This window comes from Calypte anna, chromosome 2, assembly GCF_003957555.1.
Source record: "Calypte anna isolate BGI_N300 chromosome 2, bCalAnn1_v1.p, whole genome shotgun sequence".
NCBI classification, from domain to species: domain Eukaryota; kingdom Metazoa; phylum Chordata; class Aves; order Apodiformes; family Trochilidae; genus Calypte; species Calypte anna.
The window spans coordinates 79,170,296-79,191,855 of NC_044245.1; the positions used below are offsets into that span (position 1 = coordinate 79,170,296).

Genomic DNA, 21,560 nt, shown 5'->3' on the forward strand with positions numbered 1-21,560 from the left:
AAACTGGTAAAAAATGCAACAAGAGGAGAATTCAAGATGTCGCACATTGTTCTGCCCTCTGCATTTGCAAAAGGAGATAAAAGTAGTGACTAGAAGCTTCATTCAAAGTCCAAAAGTCTGTCCTCTGGCATAGCCTTAGCCAAGTTCTGCTTCTGCCCCTGTCTGCCAGCACAGCCTGAAGTTCTCCCAACGATGTCAGAAGATGCAGAATTGGGCAGTTTTCACACAGATGTGCTCCAGCAAGTGCTGTCAGCATATGTCTTTTCCCACTGATCTGAAATTACTGAAACTACAAAGCAAGGCCTGTTTGAAGCTAAGCATGCATTTGTTGCTTTCCTGGATCAGGGCCTTAGTCAATTTTTGGATAAAATGTAAATGTAAGGAAGATAACTGCAATCAGGTTTTTCTCTCTCCTGGTAAGGAGGATAAACGAAGCATTTCTTGTTTTCACACCTGGGTTAGGCTGACAGGACAAAGAGAAATAAGTATGCCATAAAGATTTACCATTGACATTTAAGCAAACAGCTTAAAGGGTAAATAAGCAGACTAAGGAGGCTGTACTTTTTAGTTGTGCTTTCAGTAGAAACATTGCCTCATTTACAGGCAGTCTGTGTATTTGAGAATGACTCTAGTATTTAGCAGTGGCTACTTTGGCCTATTTGTTTGGAAGCTCCTAATAGCTTAGTCTGGTTTGATCTAATTTCAGAGCTTCCCCTAACCAAGGAACCATCTGTTATCCACCTCACTTTTTTTTTTTCTTTCCTTGATTGGTTTCACACAGGCCCTTTAGTTCAGTTTAAATTAGGGTTGTTTGGAGAAAATCATACTGTAATCCACAGTTGGTTTTCTTCCCCCCATTAATTAGATGGAAACCATCCCATGACAAAGATGTTCCCTTGCTGAATTTACCAGCCTTACTGGGAAAAGGTTGTGAGGGGGATTTTCTCCAAAGCTGGAAGGTTTCTGCAGGTAAGCCCATAAAACCTGCACAGAAGGGTAATGATTACAAGTCTTGACTGCCATTCTAGGTGATTTCCAGCATTTTTTCAATTACACAGAAAAACTAAAAATATCGAGACTCTACTTATTCATTTTGTTGACCTTTTATGCATATCTGCACTTACATTTATTCATACATATGTGTGCATACACACACAGTCGACCTTTTAAATATATAAATAAATAATATGTAATGTATAAATATACCTTACATATATGTGTGGATAAAGAAAAAACAAAAAATATCTGTCTCATTTCCTTGGAGATTTTTTCTTTAATTTAAAAGTCTCTGACTTCCAACTCATACAGGTCATGAGTGAGGCTAGAAAAGTATATTGGAAATGAAGAGATATTAGAAAATTCCTAGGAGCCTCTTGAAAAATATCTTCAGACATATGATCCTGGAGGCCTGTTTTGTTGCTGGAAATTGTTTTTTAGGTTTTTTAATAATTTCAGACTCTGAGTAAGAGCTAGAGAATGGTGGACAGGGGAATTGCTACTGTGAGGAAGATTTTTAGAAGCAATAGTTCAGAAACAGAAGAGCAACGCCAAGCCGAAGGAACCTTGCCTCACTTCCACTGTCCTTTTGTCATAATGAACAAGGCACTGTACGAGTCCTGTGAAATCCTCTGTGCTTTAAACAAGTCACATTTCCAAACAGCAAAAAAGAAAAAAGATCAAAGAATAGCTGGCAAGTTCTAATATCCTCTGTGCTGTCTGAAATAGTGTTGAAATAGGCCTAAGCACTGGCAAGCCCAGGAGTGATCTTAATTTGAGAAGCTAATTTTCAATCCACTCTCTGGCTGTAGGAAACTAGGTTTTTCCAGAATTGCTAATGGCATCTTACTGCTGTGGGATGTGCCTGAGTGCAGCCGTTCTGCCTGTGCCTTCAGTCCAAGTTTGGCACAAGCTCCTCCAGTTGGAATCTTCTCATATCTCTATTTCGCAGCCCCAGGGAAGAAAGCAGGCAAAATGCAAATGCCAGCCTGGAAGCATTTCCATTTTGGCTGGGAGTAGGGCACTGCATGGCTCAGGCTGGCTGGGGTGCTGCTTGGCAGTAGGTTTTGGAGAGTGACTACATCTCTCTCATCCCTCTTCTTAAGCTAGACTATCCATACCTGCCTGTACCCCTGGCCTCTGCTTTGCCCACTCCCAGCACCCTGGGGTGGTGTGAGAGTGAGAGGAGAGAACTGAGATGCTGGTGGGACAGGGAAGGTGGCCAGGGTCCCTTGTGGGGTTGGGAAAGAAAGCCCCAACAAAATGGGAAAAGGTGGGGTGAAGGACCTGCTCCTGCTATAGAGGACTTCAGGGCTACTCCTGGTGATGTAAAGATACCAGACCCCTCTAGAAGCTAAAGAAAGGGCACATGCAACTGTTTCATTACTGAAATACCACTGCGTCCATGCTGCTATCTATGCCTTTCCCAGGCAGTGAGGAGTGAGATCCCCTACCTCTGCCTGCAGCAGGCAGGGATGCAACAAAGAAGAGCCAGGGTCACAAGATAAAGCCATGGACACCTTGTTAGAAGAAAAGGAGTGCATTGGTGTGCTCCATGCCAGCAGCCACTGCTGTGGGGCTTGGCTGTAATTTTCATTGCCCCACCTGGTGTAGAGCCATAGAAAGGGAAGTATTTCTATGATTTCCAGAGCTGTTCCCATCCCAAAACTTTGCCCTGCTCTTCTCCTCCCTGTGCTTAACACAAACCATTCCCCCGTGGAAGCCCCCTGAGATGTTTGATGAGTACCCCTGCCCCATGCCTAGGGCAGCCTCACCCCTCTTTCCAGGAGGTTTGCTGGTACATCAGACACTTTCTAGCTTTGCAGCTGCCGTGGGCAGATGGGGTTTCTAAGAAAGGATCGATTGGCATTTGGCTCTTACGCCAAGTATTGCTTACTGGGGTAGGCTGGGAGTGGCCTTATCATTTATCAGTGTGACCTGGCCCTGAGCAGCAACAAACCCTGGGTGCAACCTGAAGCATGTTCCTACACCACCGGGTCGTGAAGTAAAAAAAACGCAGCACCCAGTTTATCGGGATGGCTTTCTGTGAGCGAGAGAAGCCACAGCTAAGGCTTTTTTTAATAACTGTGTATTTACAACTTGCTGTGCTGCTGCCTCTACAGATCCCGGGGCAAGGAGACAAGAGGAGGGAGCCAAGGAGCTCTGCTCTGCCTCTCACCCTCTGAACCCGAGCAATCCTAGGAGGAGTGAGGGGGAAGCTCAAGTGTCAGGGAACCATATCCTGAATCATCTGCAACCTAAAAAACAGCCTGCTTTACAGGACCTCAGTTTTTTTCAATGGTACCCAGTACCAGTTGCCTTTCCAATATGATTGCCTTTGCAATTGGAAGCTGCCTTTCCAATACTGAGAGAGGAAGTCAGGAGCAGGGACAATGCTGCTATACCTTGCCCAAGTATCTGGTTGAAGTCAGTGTTTCTACCTGACCCCTCTTCTCGTTTTCTAACGTAGGCACTTACAGCCTGGGAAAAGCAAGACTGAGTTTAGGTATCCTGGCCTTCCTGGCTGCATCTCCATTCCTGTAAGACATGCAAGTATTCTATTTACTTCACCGAGAGGGGAGTCCCTGCCGGGTTTGGGATGGGAGGTGTGGCTTGCAGAACAGCTCCTAGCTCCCCCGAAGGCAGCCACAGAGATTTTCAGAGGGAGCTCTTCTAGCCGTGGGCTCTTGCTTATCCAGCTTGTAATCACAGCCATACCCATTAAGACTCTGCTGCCAGGGCCAGGAATAGACCAGAGTAATCCTGGTGCCTGGCAGCCTTACCCATAGTTTCGTAATTCACAGACATGTGTGTGACATCTTAATTCAGGTCATTCTGCCAGGGCATTGCCATGTACAAGGTACAATCTGCCAACCATCCACCAAGGTACTGCTGTTCTCTGTGTTTGCCACAGACATGAGTGGCTGCAGCACTGCACGTGAAACCTCAGCTACAGATCTGGCTTCTCCTACATTCGAGTTCACAGCTTAAATGATGTCATTTTAAAGCAAGTCCCTTAACACAGTTTATGACTTTATGTATTTATTAGGTGGATCCTGGATTGACTGTTGACTTGCTTCGGCTTTGCTAACAGCTTTTCCTGATGTGAATGGAGCTGTTGTTTTACAATATGTCCTATTAGTGTTTCTGTATTGCTTCTGCTGTGGTGGGTGAGAGATATATCTGAGGTGAGACACTTCACTGCACACAGCATTTGTTAGGCACAAAGAACAGCACAGGTGAGGTTCTGCCTGAATATCTGGAACGTGGAATAAACAGCCACTAAAAGACAATAACCTTATCCTCCACGCGTGCTTGCAGCAAACGTGTGTTGGTGTGTTGTGTGTGCACGCTGGGATAGAAGAAGTGATGCGAGTGAGGGGGATGATTTTCCTTCTCACTACAGTCTGGCCACTGCTTGTTTTGCAAGGCTGTGCCTTGTGAGAGACAAAGCACCTGGTAGGGGACCCACAGCAGGACAGTTCAGAGCTGCAGAAATAATGACAGGCTGGGGAACATTTCTTGTACATTTCTCATACAGTACCACCTTGTTTGGAAGTAATAATGTAACACCACAGTGGAGCAGTTTCTATTTTTCAGTGAAGGTTTTGAGTATCAGTGAGAAGCATCAGAAAGACCTGGGAACACAGAGATGCTGGCGGATGAGAGGGGTGAATGCAAAACCACAGGCCTGAGAGAGGAGGAAATGGAGGGAAAGCCTCCAAAGAAGTAACAGAGGATGGAAAGAAGCCTGCATGGAGGAATAGAGGGGTGTGGAGACCACAGAATTGTCATGGATGGAAAAGACCTCTAAAACAGATCACAGTGTGTGTGTGATGGGCACAGAACTTTAACTGCAACCTTGTAATGACTCACGTGTGCATAGAGTCAAGAGAAACCAGCCAGGAGATGGAGCTTGATGCTGGAATTCTCGACGACACAATTGCCCGAGGCCATTTCTGATCACAAGCAAGAAGCACCTCTGTTTCATATCTCAGCCGAAAGGCTGAGCTTCCAAATGTGATGCTGCTCAGGTGCAGCTTTTGTGCTGAGCCTCATGAAATCCCATCACTGGTGAGCTCAGCAAATATGGTGATCTTGAATTATGAGCCCTTGTGAGTGCTAAAGCCACACTTTGTTTTCCCCATTGGCAGTTATTGACCAGGATCTCAGTTTCTCACCTGTGCTCACTTTCTCCTTCTCCCTGCCCCCACAAGCCTGGGAAGATGGTGTGACCATTTGAGCCTATGCCAAACTCTTCAGTGGGCATCTGTAATCCCCTGTGCTAATCTCCTGCAAGAGGAAGGATGCTTGTAGGCAGCACTTGCAAATCCACACTAGAATATTAAGCTTGTTATAAAACCTGGTCTGTCGTTGCGTCTGCTGACTCCTGTTTCCAAAAAATAGTTGTGGGTAAGATTCTCCTTCCTCTGGACTTCCTTTGAAATGTTGCGTCAGCTTAAATACTGCTTGCTTCACACACAATTATCAGAAGAAATGGCAACACCTAGGGACAGATACTGTTATTCACTGCACTAATAGTGAATAGATAGGCTGCATTTTCAAAGTGACGTTTAAAACTGTACAACTCTGCAGTTGCAGCAAAAGCAGGATCCATATGTGTCTGGACACCATTCTCTGGTCCACGCCTGAGGGCCCCAGGGCCTGAGGCATACACAGGGCCCCCAAGGGAGGAGCTGAAGTTCCCTGCACCAGGACAAAGTGGGGCACAGTTAGGACATGCCCACACAACAAATGCAAATGAACATCAGCTGAAACATGAGGTTGACACCTGACTTCTGTGTTGCTCTGACCCTTTTGAAGCAGTCTAAGTGCTGAGAGTGCTGTAAGGTCTGTGCTCTTTTGCTCCCCGTTGCCTTGCCCTGTGTAGCAGCTCATCTGCCAGAGCATGGAAGGTCTCCAGCTGGCTGGGGTGCAGTGGTGTGGGCTGGGGCTCAGCTGCTCACCTGGCAGCGTGAGGTGCTTCAGAGGTTGTGAGGGATGATGTCCCTCTCTGAAAGGCACTGACACACGCTCCACTGACACAGGGTCGGGGGGGCAGTGAGGGTACTGCCCGTTCCCGCTGATTTTTGGCAGGCCACGGCTGGGCAGGTTCCCCGTCCTCAGTAAAACAATCCCTTTAATGCACGACCCAAGGACAAAAGGTCTGGCAGGAAGCTGGGGGTGCCACACGTGGAGCGGCACTCGTCTGGATGCATGCACAGAGGGAGGGAGGGAAATGTAATGCATTTAACACCTTTCAGCCACATAACAGATTAACAAATCTGTAACTCGTTCCCTTTTGCTCTGGGGCGGGGACCTGTTACGGCAGAAAACAAAGCAGAGAGGTAGTAAAGGGTCTCTGGGAGGTGGCCATGTGTTATTGGAGCCTCTGCTGCCCTCTGCCTGCTGGACCCTCAGTCTTTCCTTTCAGGCCTTCACACTGAAGCAGCAGCACGGGTGAGTGACCACCTCCAATGATCACACCCAGCACCTCCACCTCATGTCCTGGTTTATGGCTTTGACATAAAGAGGCCCTGCTCCTGCCTCCCTTGCACCTCTCTGTCTTCACACCGATGCCTTTGGAGCTGCAGCCTGAGGGTATGTGCCATCCAGAGTACCTGTGGCTATGGCCAAAAGGGGTGCATGCTTATATACTGAATTATGCCTGATGGCAGATGAGGTGGGTTGGCCCTGGCTGGATGCCTGGTGCCCCCCAAAGCCACTTTATCACTCCTCTCCTCAGCTGGAAAGAGGGAGAAAAAAAACAAACAAAGGTCTGTGGGTTGAGATAAGATTCTGAATCGTACAATCAGAGAATCTGCTGAGTGGGAAGGGGCCCATCAGGATCATCAAGTCCAACTCCTGTGCCTGTGTAGGGTACCCCCAGAATCACACCATGTGCCTGAGAGCATCATCCAAATGCTTCTTGAACTCAGGCAGGGTTGGTGCTGTGACCACTTCCCTGGGGAGCCAGTTCCACTGCTCAGCTGCCCTCTGAGTGAATGGATATCACTCATCAATTGCTGTGACTGGCAAATCAGACTCAGCTTGGCGAAATTAATTTCATTTATTGCCAATCAAATCAGGGTAGGGTAGTGACATAAAAAAGCTCCATAAAATCTTGAAACATCTTCCTTCTTCACACCTGATTTCTCTACTTCCTTCTCCAGAGTGGCACAGGTGGAGGAGGCATGGGTGTTAAAGTCAGCTCATCACACATTCTCTCTGCTGCTCCTTCTTCCTCAGATGAAGGACTCCTCACACTCTTTCCCTGCTCCAGTGTCTGCCTCACCATAGTTTGTTCCACAGGCTGCAGGGGAATATCTGCTCCAGCACCTGGAGTACCTCTTCCCTCTCCTTCTTCACTGACCTTGGTGTCTGCAGAGTTGGTTCTCTCTCTACTGCTGCTTCTGTAGTTTTGGTTTTTCCCCCCCCTTCTTAAGTACGTTATCCCAGAGGTGCTACCACAGGTGTTGGTAGCCTCAGTGCTGGCCAGCAGTGGATTTGTCTGGTAGCCAGCTAGCATCAGCTCTATCAGACATAGGGGAAACTTCTAACAGTTTCTCACTGAAACCACCCCTGCAGCCCCTCCATTACCAAAACCTTGTCATTGCAAACCAAATCCATTAGGATGCCTCTTTGTTGGCACTAGCCGACTGACCTCAGTGGTGGCCTTGGAGCCTGGGTCAGCAGAGTGCAGCTGCTCAGCAGCCAAGGGAGCAGCCAAGCCCCATGGCTGGGACACATTACACAATCTCACCTCAAGCACAGAGCCGTACAGCCTCCCCGAGAAGGCTCTCACATGAAAACAGCAGGTGGGTGAGTAAATTGCTATCTTTTCATTTCAAGCAGACATCAGCTGTGCATCAATATCGTGCTTTTAGAAGAAAACTGCAGGCTGGTCTGTCCTTCCTGGCAAAAGAACACGTGCTAAACGAACGTGCCAAAAGCAGATAGCAGACTGTGTCTGTCAGGCCATTAACAACCCAGGAGGAAAAGGCAGGTGAGGAAGCTCAGGCCCAAGCTGGCAGCAGGTAGTGCCCAGCCTGAAAGCTCAGAGCAAAGAAAGGGCAGAGGGAGTAGCAAAGAAAGGATCAAGGATCAAGGATCATGGTGCAGCAGCTGTTAAGGCGCTGGGCCTTGAAAAGAAAAACCCACCAGCTCAAAACAACGCATATTAAAACTTCAGTGTTCAAGAGGACATTGAATTTACTTCTGGTTCTTTAAGGGTCAATTTTCAGCTCTGTCAAATGAGAATGTTCTCCATCAATATTCCTGCAGCAATACATCTAGTAACTATTTAAGGACAGATGGCTATGCAGATTCCTTACAAATCTGGTACGTGGGGGCAACACCAAGCTTTCAATTGCTTTTTCTTTTAAGACATGGATGATACCATCCTGATAAAGTGATCTAAATCTGATGAATCCATGAAAGATCACATGGGGATACAGAACAAGGAATCAATAAGGCATTAACAGATGCTAGAGTTGCTGCCTGTAAATCGATTTGGAAGTGTCCGATGTACTGCAGCTTGTAAAATATACCTTAGGCTGTAATTGTGAAACAGACTAAGCTAAGAAAGAATAAATATCAGACCTAGGAGCCAAGGACCAGCAGCAGGCTCTGAGCAGTGCACAGCTGAAGGAATAAATCAGCTCCATTCCCCTAGCAGAGGAACCAGTGATGTCTGAGAAGTCTCTGCCATCAGCACCTGCACTCCTCCACAACAGCACTTTGGGAGGAGCTGGAAGGGCAAAAGTAGAACTCAAGAGAGCAAATGACGAAAATTAAACTCTGATCAGCAGTCAGGTGAGAGGAATTTCGGGAAATCATCCTATGCCATGAAGAGTATTTCTATAAATTGATTCATGTATGCTAGAGAAATTTACCTCATGTCCCTGTAGATAATGAAGCTGATTTAGCTAAATCTCTGCTACAGATTTTGAGTGAGGCATCTTAGCTGAAGTCTAAGATAGTAGGGAGTAATAGCAGCAATGACAAAAAAAATGAAATTCAAGTGTCTGTGTGCTTCATCTTTACAAAATCTCTCTCTAGATTAGTAGCTCTTGCTGAGTGATGCCCATGGAATCAGCATGGATACCACATCTCCTTCTGTGGAGAAAATGAGTTTGACACATGGGCTCTAAGGGCAAGGGAGAAGAGGCAGCATCACTACAAAATCAAACTAGTAAAGCTGCTCTAAGCACAGTCAATCTTACTACCGGGGTGCTGGGATCCCCCTCCTCCCTATTCAGCACCCCATTTCTGCAGTTCAAAAGGTTTAAGCCCCCAAGGGATGTGGTGGTTTCTGCACAATATATGCTCTGGGAGGAGTTAATCCCTTGCTGCAGGACAGATTGTGGTCTGCCAGGCACTGGCTGCTTACTCCATGCCCTTTGCTAGGCGAGATGTTGAAAACTTGGTTGCAACTTTGCCAAATATGGGGGAGTGGAGCACAAATCTATCACAATTGGAGGTCAAAAGCTGTCTTTTCTGCCTGGCTGGCCCCTGGGGACAGATTCTGCATGGGCTGTCTGGGGCCCACAGCCAGGATGCTTCCATTTTGGCTTTTAGATAGTTTGAAGTTCCTTTTCATCCTTCAGCTTGCTTCCCCTGGATCCCTGGCCCTTGGCAAGGAACGTGCATACTGACCACAGTAAGGCCTGAGAAACCTGTTACAAAGCATATTTTATTTTTCTTTACCAGAAGCACGATAAAAAAAAATAATCTGAGCTTTCATAGAATATTTCCTCACTTCTAGGAGGAATGCGACTCTAAGTAATGCTTTGTCTCTAAGGAACAGAGGCAGCACTAAAAATGAAAACTGTCTTCTCTGCCATTTAAAAGAAAAAATTGTTTTATTCAAGTAGTCAAGACACTTCTAAATAAAATTGAAGTGGCTGCAGAAAGCCTGCAAGGCTTTCTTATCAGTGAAAGGAAAAAAAACAAGCTGTGGGTGAGCAGTGCTCCTGCCTACGTAATTTGTGGGGAAGGGATTTTTGCCCACGATGAACCTGCCAGTCCTGGTGGATATCCAGCAAAAAGTTTGGCCCATAGCAGCAGTGTGGTTTCAGCATGGTCTGGGGGGTACTGAGTGGCTTTGTTGGCATCACTGAACTTGTATTGATTTTCCTGCCTCAGGCAATGGTCCCAAGTGAGGTAGTCCCCAATGTGCCAACAGCTGGATAAGTAAAATCTGGAGGAGGGCACAAGGTGGCATATTTAGAGAACTCCCCAGGAGCACTTTATGGTTTGGGGTTGGCACAATGGATGCATTATTTCCCTGCTGTGCCTTCTGCGTAACCTGCAGTTTAGGATTGTTCTGCTGCACTCTGAAGCTATTTGGGGGCTAGTTCTCAGAGGCTTTTCAAGAGAACTATAATGCCCAGAAAGAGCCTCAAGAAAAGCACAATACTGCCATCCAAATCCATGAAAGCCATGGTTCTATAGAAACCCCTCAGAGTATTTTGAATCATTAAAAATGTGACTAAAGCAAGACATCTGATACTGATGCTTAACTATCAATTGAATTCATGTTCTAAAAAAATCAAAATGTTAGCCTTTATCCTTTAAAAAGATGTGTATTCTTTGTCCAGCTTGACTTTCCTAGTTTTGAATATTTTTTTTTCCAGTGAAGATAGTCTGAACAGTTTTGTTCAGCTGCTACTACTCTTTTGATAAGATGTGCAGCATACTCCAGTCACCAGCAGACAAAACTGAAGGGGCAGCCGGGAAGTCTCCAACTTTAAGTATTTAAGTATGGTGTGAAGTCAAAGATCCTGAGGCAAACATAGCTACAGACAGCAAATCTCTCAACGGGCTAAAATCCCAGCTGAGTCTCAAATTCACTGTGCAGGAGAGAAAGGGCTGTAATCTGTTAAAGAAAGCAGATGAACAAGAGTCATTCTAGCAGCTACATCTGCCATGCTTCCTCCACCCCCAACCTCATCCCGTCTTGTTAAGCCCACTCTTCCTTCTAGTCCTATGTGTTTTCCTCACAGATGACAAAAATAGGCAAGCACCAATGTCAGTCATGCAAAATTTATTCCTTAAGAACAGGCATCCTTCCCCCATCCTAAGTTACAGCCCCAATGCGCCCTCACAATTTCTGGGGAAGGTTCATAAGCTGAGCAGATGGTGGACAGGACTCCGTGTTATGTTGCAGCCACGCCGCTGCCTCCAACACCGGCCCCCTGTGATGGGGAGGAACAGGCTCCCTACCCCCTGCTCCTCATGGCTCTGCCCCTCATGCGGCACACGGCAGGAGCCTGCTGGGTTGGCTGCTGCCTTCAAGACACAAGCGGGCATCAGGGACTTGATGGCGTCGACGAGGCCAATGTTCCTGATGTTTCTTGGAGGCTGAAGTGCCCAGGTACGCACCGGCTGGGCGGAGAAGAGAAACCCCTCCTCGCTAAAACTGGAGAGCAGTGGAAGCCCGCGTCTGGTGAAGAGCGAGCAGGCTGCCCCCAGCGTTGGCTCTGCTCCTCCGTGGCCAAACACCCAAAAAGCAGGCAGCTACCAGCGCCCTCCCAGAGGAGCAGCTTCAGCCAGACTCCTCTTCCCCGTATGCTGCGGGGCCACAGCCGGCCCAGACCCACCCCACCGCTGACGCCCAGAGTCGCTGCAGGCTGCGGGATCTTCCCTCAGACTGCAGGGCTCAGGCATGTGCTACCGAGCCCCTTCCCGCGCCGCCCAAACCGGTACCCGGCCTTAGCCGCACACAGAGCTGTCCCCGCCGCCCCTCGCAGGCAGGACGTGTGCCCCGAGACGGACTTCGGGCCCCGGCGACCGCCACTTCCGGGGCTCCCAGCTCCGACGCCTCCCGGGAACTGCAGCATCACCCGCGCCGCAGCCCCCTCCTCCGCCCTCTTCCCCCCCCCCGCCGCCGCCGCCGCCGCCGCCGCCGCCGCCGCCGTTGCTGCCTCCCACCAGCAGGCGGCGCCCCCGCCCCTTCTCGCCGCGCTGCCCGGAGGTGACGGCAGGCGGGAGAACGGGCAGGAAACGCGCTACTCCCTATTCGCCCCGGCCCTTCCTCGGGTTTCCCGCGTACAGCCCTTCCCCTCACAGGGAAGGAGCGGGTGGGAGCGCCTCGACCCCTTCCCCCGGAACCGGCCGCCAGGCGAGACGGCGCTCAGGCACCGCTGCCGTCAGCGGCGGGAGTGCCCTCAGTAAACATGGCGCCGGCCCTCCTCAGGTGACCTCGGCGGCTGCCCCGCCCGCTCTCGCTGCGCCATGGCGGCTCCCTGTGCGGTCTGGCTGGGCGACCCGGTGAGGCGGCGGCGGGGGCTCGGCCGGGGGGGAAGGAGCGGGGCTGGCAGGGGTGGCGGTCGTGCTGACCCCTGTCCCCCTGACCTGTGTTCCCCTGTAGATGGAGAGGGTGCCCTGCCCCTACGACGTCCATCACCGCGTCCCCCGGGCGTCTCTGGAGAGGCACGCCGCGTCTTGCCGGCTCCGCAAGATGGGATACTCCGCCGAGGAGGAGGTGGGCGACCTGACCGGCTCCGGGTGGGTCACCCAGCTGGGAGGGGCGGTTTGGAACTGGGCTAGCACCTCAGGGGTGCCGCCTGCCCGGCTGAGCGATGGGGATGGGGGATCCCCGACTGTCGGGGGCGGCTCTGCGGCCGGGCCCGGAGCCGGTGTCGCTGGGAACAGCCTTGACTGAGCCGCTTGGTCCCGCAGGCCGAGATGTACGACTCCAGTTTTTTCTACGAAAACCTGAAGGTTCCCACTGTCGTCATGGGTGAGCTGAAGCGAGGCTTTGCCTGACAGGGGGGGCAGCTGGGGACGAGGGAACAACCTGGGGGCGGGGGGAGTAGAGAGGGGAGAAGCAGAGGATGAGGGGATAAGGGGAAATCAGGGAGGGGGTAGAGCAGATGAGGGGATATCTGAGGGGGTGGTGGAGGATGAGAGGCTGAGGAAAAACCCGCGGGGTGGTTTTGGGGGGCACAGAGGATGAGGGGCTGAGGGGAGATCGATGGAGGGCAAAGGGTGGGGTTCTGGAAGTAGCACACCTTTCCACCCTGTATACTTTCCTAGGTCTTTTATAAAAAAAGTGTTTTCATCACATAGGTCCATTTTCTCACCACCACACGCTGCTGTAATTTATGCTCACCACGCTCTTGTCGCTTTATAATTCTGCTCTGTAGGCCATTTGGCTGTTTTCATCTTAAAATCGAAGGACGATTGTTTTTTTCCTTTTAGCTTATTTTCTAATTTCTTCCAATGTTCTTCTTCATCATGTGCAGAAAGTGTATTAAAATACATGCTTAGAAAGTGGAAGAACTGACCTTAGAATTTGGGTCTGTAGTACTGGAAAAGAATACAGCTGTAATCTGCATATGGTTTTTTTTCCACATCCCTTTAACCTGGAAAGCCTTTCTTTTTCCTTCTTTTTTTTTTAATCTTCCTTCCCCTCAGTTAAAAGATGGGATAGATTAAAATGTTAAGACTTTCCCTTCTGTAGAAATAGAACTACAATGTATTAGAACATACCATAAATTTAATAATAGAGGTTGGGGAATAAAGGCTAACCTTACCAAGCACTTGATGTAGAAGTTCTGTGATGTTTTTGTCTTCTCTTTCTGCAGATAAAGATCTGCAGTTTCACATTGTTAAGCAGGCTAGAGCTCAAAGTGCAAAAGAAGGTACCAGCTGCAGTGAAGGTAAGTAGATACTGAGACAACATTGTCAGCTCTCATGTGGAGAGATGCTCTTGTGTCCCCACACACCGTGTCCTTGATTCCACCTGTGAACTGCTATGAGAAGTTTTAAAATTTTTGTTAATATTCCTTTCCTTGTATATTTTGGAACATAATTGCTTTCTGTACTCATGGCAACCAGATAAGAGAATCTGAGTGTTTTGTGCTTACACCTCTAGTTCTCTTCAAGACTGGAAAACCAGCACTGTAAAATTTGGGAGTTTCTTAAGGTGCTAGTCCTTCACTTCCCATCCCATTACCCCACTTGTTTTTCTGCCTGCATTATCTGGTATTATTTAATGCTCTTTGTGGCCTAGATTCTTCTCTTGCTGCCCCTAGCCTTGTTCTTCATATGATGGATAGGGAGAAAAAGGACAGCTTTTTATTTTGTTTGAAGGATTGATTGTTAGATATCTGCTGTATGTGCTTATCCTCCACTCCTCAGATCAAAAATCAAACAACATGTGTATTACTGTTACTGTACTGGATTGTTTCAGGACTCTCATAAGAAACTGTACAATAAATATCCTGGTATATGTGCAAATAAGATGTTGTTCTTTGCCACTGCTCTCAAGTCATTGGTTTCTTGGTTTCATTTTTCATTGGGTTTTGTGATCAGTCTGGGGAGCAGGCTAAGTTTGAGTTATGCTTCTTTTTGAGAGTGGAAAAGTAGGATTCCCTGTAGAAACCACTGGAGAGCTACAGTGTGTGGTTTGGATATTAATGCAACACTTGAAAGATACAGCATTTACTGCCTGTAGTCTCTTAGTTTGGTAAACCTATGTGCAGAAGGAAAAATGCATTTTTTGTTCTTTTCTGCCTTTTCTGTCAAATACAGCAGCGTTTGCTCCAGCATTGATTTTCATGTTGCCATGTTTTTTCTGGCATAGCATGTGGAGCCTTAATAGTCTGTTGCTTGGGAAGGAGCTTTCATGGGATGGAAGCTTCTTTGTCCTATGTCAGGTGTGTTGTTTCTGGAGGAAAGTGGTAACTCATTAATTTGGCACAGTCACAGCCAAGCAGAGAAGAAACAGATAAGCCTTTTATCAAGTGGCTGCATCGCAGAGATGGATCACTGAGCCACTAGATGCCAGTGTTTGCTAATTCAGCTTTCACTGCAAGCTTGCAGTTCTCTGAAGATAACACTAAAAAACTTTGGTGAGTTTCCTGATGGCTCTTGGCCTATTATAAGATTTACTGGCTTGGAAGTGTTTGTTTAATTTAAAGTCTTCATCAACAGAAAAAATGAAAAGCGGTTTTCATTGCAAATTTCCTCTTGACTAACTGTACTGAAGGAAGTAATTTTCTTTGTTTTTAAAAAATTCTAACCATATTTAGAATGTTATAGTAATAGTTATTAATAGGATAGGAAGGCTGGTCTTCATAACCAGTTAGGTAATTTTTGTAAAGTTACAAGCACATAACTGTTAGGGAACTTCTTTGGGCTTCCATGACCCTGTGAGAACAGTGCATTTTAAAAATAAAAGTCATGTGTACATGTTTGAATATGTTAGTTCAGACTATAAAAATTCTGGTTGAGGTTCCAAGTACAGTAATGGGGAAATCTTATATTTTAGGAGCCCCTTTTTGGTGTCTTTAGTGAAAGCGGGGTGTGAAAGATTGCCCAGCTTCCATTAAGTACTAGATAATCTAGAGAAGCAGTAGCTTTGCTGTTGTGAGGACTCCTTCATGTACTGCCTCTTCTGTTTTCATGGAGACAAACATCTGTGTGGAATTGTGCCTCACAGGGAGACAGCTGGGTTGAGGGAAGGAGGATTATGGAGGTCCAGTCAGTGGCTATGGGGGATTTGATTGTGCTCAAGTAAAATGCATTTTTGTAGGTAGTATCCTAGAATACTGCATTCTGTATCCTTAGGGAAGTCGCTTTGATGCTGTTGAAATGTATTGGGAATGGACTTAATGTTTGGAGGATGTGTGTTCTAACTGGGAAGTGGGGAGGGCAAGTACTGGGCTGATCATTCAGGGAAAGAGTGTGCAAGTAGTGTGTTTTGTTTTCGTAACTTCAAAGTTAGTAATCTGAACTTGGAGCATCTTGAAGGTACCTTTCTAACCCTTTTAGCTCTCAGTGCCCACAGTAGTCTTATTATGACAGCTGTGCAGAGAAATTGACAGTGTGACACTGGTTTGCACAGTGCCCAGTTGCCTGTTCTCCTAGTTTTCCTTCTTACAGATGTATTTTGCAGCTAGGACTTCACAGAAGATTTTAGGAGTTAGACAAACCTACAAGAGCTGCATCTCCTTCTGTCTTGCTTTAGTTTGTAAGCCAAGAACTGAAATTGATGGGACAATACAGTGTGCTGTTGATCTAATCCAGTATGATCCTTTGAAACCCTGTGAAAACCTCTCACTAACAGTGGAAGAGTGAAGAGGTACTAACAGTGCAGCCTGTGTGGGACTGGGGAGGGATTTGGGCCTTTTTCATCTTTAAGCAGTTTTTATGTTTTCAAATTAAAAAGGATGAAACTTACAGATATGTAAAGTAAGGATGAAAAGAGCATGGGTGTTTACTGCATTGCTTATTTCTTGAGCTTCTCCATGTTTTCCTGCATGTTTGTGGTATTTTACTAATAACAGCTGTCTGTTCAACCTCCAGGGTCATACTCATTACTACCTGTAGAAGTTCCTCAAAATCACAAGCGTTTCACCTGTGACCTGACTCAAGCCGATCGCCTTGCTCTCTATGATTATGTTGTTGAGGAGACAAAGAAACAAAGGTCTAGATCCCAAATCACGGAAAACGACAGTGACCTCTTTGTGGATTTAGCAGCAAAAATCACCCAAGGTTTGAAGAATAGCCTGTTGAATTTATTGCTCAGAACTTTCACTTTTTATAGTTAGATGAGTTTTGTTGAAAGCCAGACAGAATTGCTTGTGCTGTTTTTATTGTGAGAAGCATATTGTTCTTAAAAGCCACAGCAAAGAGCTGTATTCAGAAAAGACTAGTTTAGTAGCCTTTATGTTGTTTTCCGTCCAAGAAGGCCTCAGTGCTCTGCTCTTAGCAGTATCTTAGTGGATGGATCTTTTATATTTTTGCAATTGACTTCAGGTTGCTTAATGCTGCCAGCTCACTGCAAAGCTTGGAATGGTGTTTGCTGTAAGAAATGACAAGATTAAAGATCACTTAAAAGTCCAACAAGAAATGTTGGCAGCCATCCAGTGGGGCTCTTGAGCAACATACAAATGGGTGTATTGGAAAGAGGCCTCTCACCCTCTTGAGTTGTGCCAGTTTGTAATTATACCAAGTGGAACATAAGCAGCTGTTTTATCCCGTGGGCTCTGCTGTGCTTCAGCAGTGGGAGGCAGTGTTTGTCATCTACACAGGTACATTTTTCATGGAATCTGGCTTTCTCAGTCGTTGTGTCTTACTGTAATACTGCCTTGGAAAACGTGGCCCATCTTTTGTAGGCATCTGACCAAACTGCAAGACCATAAATTGGACTGTCAGGAGACTGAGATCAAACAACACCACTTGCATGGTGGCTTTTTAGTCTTGTGCAAACAGCTATCAAGAAGGCTGGAGGGAGCTTGTGCTAAATTCATAAGAGTTACTGAATAGTGGAGAAACTTAATAAACAATGTAATTTGTTTCACACTTTTATTACTAAAGCATCAAATTTGCATACCTGCATGTCCTGCTAATGGCCATTTATTTTACTTGTGTTTTTTTGCTAGATGATAGTCAGAAGGGTCCAAAGTCCCATCTTGAAATTCTGGCTGAAATGCGAGACTACAAAAGGCGGCGGCAGTCATACAGGGCTAAGAATGTTCATATAACAAAGAAGTCTTACACTGAGGTGAGTATATGCAAGGAGATTTTTTATTTGGTGGTTGTTTCGTTGTTGTTTTTATAGCACAAAAGTGCTTGTTGTACATCAGTGTAAACAATTAAGGACCCTTTCAGACAAAGAAAGTGTCTCTTTTTCTGCTTCATGTACCCTACCTTATTAGAGTGACAAACTGTCAAGGAATCAGTTTTTGGTTTTGTTGCAGCAAGTTGCAAAGAGCAGGAGCATTTCTGGCTATTAAATGAAAATGTCAGCAAGATATAGTTGACTGCCTGTTATAAAATGGTTCTACTTAAATTTATGCTGAAATACCTGTGTCTGAAATAAGACCTTCCATTCAAACATCTGATGTATAGGGCTTGAGAGGGGGATCTTTCTTTTCTTGGAGATGTGTACCTTCTGCTGCCTTGTTGCTAGTTCAGGCCACTACTATGACATGCTTCTTTTCTTGTTGTTGTTTTTAATATATCTTAATCTCCAGGTGATTCGGGATGTGATTGGTGTGCATATGGAAGAACTCAGCAATCACTGGCAGGAAGAGAATAGGTTGGATAATGCAGAGACATGTGAAGGAGGGAAGTCCAAGTTTTCTGGAAGGTATGTGCCACAGCTGACAAAGTCCTTCACCGTGTAAGGAGGCTTATAGCCTGTAGTTGTATCTTATCACCTCTTTCTAATATCATGTACCACCCTTGGTTGAGATATATATACAGTTTATTTTATACTAATTCCATTAAGCTCTTGCTTGAGAAGCTGTCTGCATGAAGGACAGGGGAAAATGAATTATTAACTTGTTTTCTGGGGTAAGGAGATAAGTTGCAAGTGATCCAAGTGAACAGGTGGTTTCTGGTGGAGCTGGTTGATGAGTATTGCCATCCTTGGCATGTATGTGGTAGCTGGGGACTGAAGAGAACAGTTGAAAATACAAGTGCAAAATTTATTTTTCTGCCCTTCCCTACCATGTGACAGGAAATGCTATGATAGATAAATGTTATACTTCTTCTCAAAGGTTTTCATAACTTACTAAATATGGGACCCTTTACAGTTCTTATCACTGTGAATGCTGCTGTGCCAGCTGGGACTCTTTTATGGATACATATTTCTTCCTGTGTCAAGCCATACTGCACACTCTTCTAAACATTTATCAGTGAAACAAAAATGAAATCATTACTTAGTGATAGTCTGTTTGTGCTTCCTCAGGAATTCTGTGACATGAAAATGTTGTTGAAACAAAATAAAAGGTGACTCTTGAGATTTTTATTTTCAGCATTGAAATGAAGGTGAAAGAAAAGGCTAGGCAGGAAGTCTGGCTTGCTGGGTTCCCCAACAGTATGTAGTGTCTGAAGGCAAGTGATTAAAGAGTTAGGGATTGAGAGGAAAATAGAGGTGGTAAGATTGAGGTGCAGTGTTTGTAAAAAGTAACTGATTTAAATAGTGTGATGAGATGATCAGGCTGGAGCAACACTTCTGTGAAGACAGGCTGAGAGATTTGGGGTTGTTCAGCCTGGAGAAGACTTCAGAGAGATCTTATAGCACCCTTCCAGTACCTGGAGGGATCTGCAGGAAAGGTAGTGAGGGACTTTTTGCAGGGGTGTGTAGTGATAGGACAAGGGGTAATGGTTTCAAACTGACAGATTTAGGTTAGACATTAGAAAGAAATTCTTCACTGTGAGCGTGGTGAGACACTGGCACAGGTTGCCCAGGGAAGTTGTGGCTGCCCCCTCGCTGGAAGTGTTCAAGGCCAGGCTGGATGGGGCTTTGCTCTAGTGGGAAGAGGGGTTGGAACTAGGTGAGCTTTACAGTCCCTTCCAACCCAAAGCATTCGATGATTCTATGTGAATACAAGAGCATGTCCTCCTTTGGGAAGTGTTGTATGTTTTAGGGAGGTAGAGTGGCTTCGTAAAAAAATATATATCCCTTGTCTTGCACTATTAATAGGTCATTTTTATTAGAAAACCAATACCGAAAACAATAGTGAGTGTGAAACTTTATTGAAAAATAACCAATATCCTTTTTTTCAGAAAAGAAGACAGGAGGTCAGCTTCAGTGGACTCACGGCAATCTGGAGGAAGCTGCAAAGATACAGAACGCAGCAGACGTAGGAGAGAAAGCAGCAGGAGTCCAAGTAAACGAAAAAGAAGTCATGAAAGAGGCAAAGACAGAGATTCTTGGAGAAAAAGAGAACGGTGAGCAAAAATAGTGTCAGCCAGCTGGTGCTTCTGAATCAGGCAGCTGTAGCTGGTTTTGAGAACCTAGTGCAGAGAATTCCAATATCTAGTCCAGTTAAAAAGCCAGGCTTATCTCATATATGGTACCACAAGCCAGTGGCATGAACACTGAACAGAACTTGGTGTGAGGGAAAACTGTGATCCAAACTGTGATCCAAATTTCAGAATTTATTCTCAGATCTGAAAGGTGGCACTTCCAACAGCATGCCACAGGATTAGCACAAACTATTGCAGGCTGTTTCACTCCTTGATGAACATATACATGACCATATGCATTGTCCATTTAACAAGTTAAGTGCTCTTGTCTGTCTAATGTCGAGTTCTGCTCCAGTTTGGACTAGGACGTAATAAATAGGATTATTTGTTTAAATTATATGGGTATATGTGTATATATATAATCAGTGGACAAGGTTTTCCAAGGTAGATGCCTCAGAACAGCATTGCAGCTCATCAGGAGTTCTGGACAAACTTTTAAGCAAAGGAAAACAAATCTAGGTCCCACCTTTTAATACCATTAATGCTGGCACATTTGCATCTGCAAGATTAAAGGTGTGGGCAACCTCTCTCTGAGCAAAAACCGAGGCTGTTGGGCTTAAGAGATCTCACATTGTCCCTGCTGTGTGTGTAGAAAAAAAAAACATTACACCATGAAGACATTCATTCCAAACCTATTGCCACTGTGGCACCACATGACAAGACTTCGATTAAAACCACATGGGAAGTAAACTGTGTTAAAGTAGTTTACTTTCTTTCCTGAGAAGAGGACACGATGACATTAAATGAGATCTTTCTGTTTTCCAGGTCTGAGGGCTTTTTTTTTTTGTTTTTTCCTTCGGATTCTATCAGTGTGAGCCCAACAGCACGTGATGTTTGTGTTTTTCTTTCAGGGATGAAGAAAAATACCAGAGTCATAAAAGAAGAAAATAGATACTTGACCTTCATTACTTTGCTTGCTAGGTGTTAAAAAAAATACCTGAACAGGAACTGTTGGTATTGGTGTTACGTCACAACTGTGCTTGGATACAATAATGAAATCGTGTCAAGGTTGGTCTGGAGAGAAGCAGCATGTATCACAAAAATTGTAAGAGGAATGCATTTATTAATAAATTATATTGATCTTTTTCGTCTGAGTTTAGTCTGACAAAATTGAAGCATATTATCTGTGAGAGCTTGTACTAATTTGCTTTTCTGGCCCATTATTAGTATCCAAAGTGGATATAGAAAAGAGCTAATTCCTGGAGACCAGGATCAATAGAAATGGAAGAAGCATGAAGAAAGCTTCCTTCCTATGCTTCCACCTGATACTGTCACCTCTGGAAGCGGTGTTCCAGAAAGACAGCACTTAGTGTCCAGTTACAGAATGTACCAGAGGTTAGAGGGCAGATTTCAGAGTTCTCCAGCAGGCTAAAATACCTCCAACTGCAGCTAGCAGTAAAAGGACAGTAATGGGAAAGTTGCTCAAATCTGGGATGACTATCATTTGGCAAGTGAGGATACAGCTTTCCACAGAAACTAGTGAGGAGGTATACCAAGCTGTGGAATAATTGCTAGAATTGTTAGAAAGTACCCAGGCTGCATTTGTGCTCTTTAAGTAAACGTACAGCATTTGGAGCCAGTGGTCTGGGGCCAGTGTACCGTGCCTACCATAGATATGTCCCAGTCAGGGGCACTCAGTGTGCCAGCTCCAAGAGAAATTGCATGGAGGGTGGAGCAGAGTGGTGACACTGTGGCCATGCTCTGTGGCAGCACTACCAACTAACTCCACTTTTAATACCCTGGGCCAATGACCTCCCACCCTTTGACACCCAGAGTGTACTTTTGCTCAT

The 21,560-nt window shown here is 45.9% G+C and overlaps 1 protein-coding gene across 2 annotated transcripts; it reads left to right on the forward strand.

Annotated features, from left to right (window-relative positions):
* Positions 1-11,954: 11,954 nt before the first annotated feature.
* SNRNP48 (small nuclear ribonucleoprotein U11/U12 subunit 48) lies at positions 11,955-20,670 on the forward strand. 2 transcript variants are annotated; one of them, XM_030446017.1, is made up of 9 exons: positions 11,955-12,270; positions 12,371-12,484; positions 12,682-12,742; positions 13,590-13,664; positions 16,315-16,503; positions 17,394-17,515; positions 17,988-18,103; positions 19,528-19,692; positions 20,622-20,670. In XM_030446017.1, the coding sequence occupies exons 1-9, from the start codon at positions 12,235-12,237 to the stop codon at positions 20,659-20,661; spliced, it is 918 nt and encodes a 305-aa protein (XP_030301877.1). In that variant the 5' UTR covers positions 11,955-12,234; the 3' UTR covers positions 20,662-20,670. The 2 variants fall into 2 exon arrangements, with proteins under 2 accessions (XP_030301877.1, XP_030301878.1); XM_030446018.1 differs by having other exon boundaries at positions 11,955-12,196.
* Positions 20,671-21,560: the final 890 nt, after the last annotated feature.

Excerpts from the sequence above, each read along its gene's own strand:
- SNRNP48 (XM_030446017.1), top strand. The coding sequence starts at position 12,235 with ATGGCGGCTCCCTGTGCGGTCTGGCTGGGCGACCCG. Across the intron at positions 13,665-16,314 it reads AGGTACCAGCTGCAGTGAAG|GGTCATACTCATTACTACCT; the intron begins GTAAGTAGATAC and ends TTCAACCTCCAG. Across the intron at positions 19,693-20,621 it reads TCTTGGAGAAAAAGAGAACG|GGATGAAGAAAAATACCAGA; the intron begins GTGAGCAAAAAT and ends TTTTTCTTTCAG.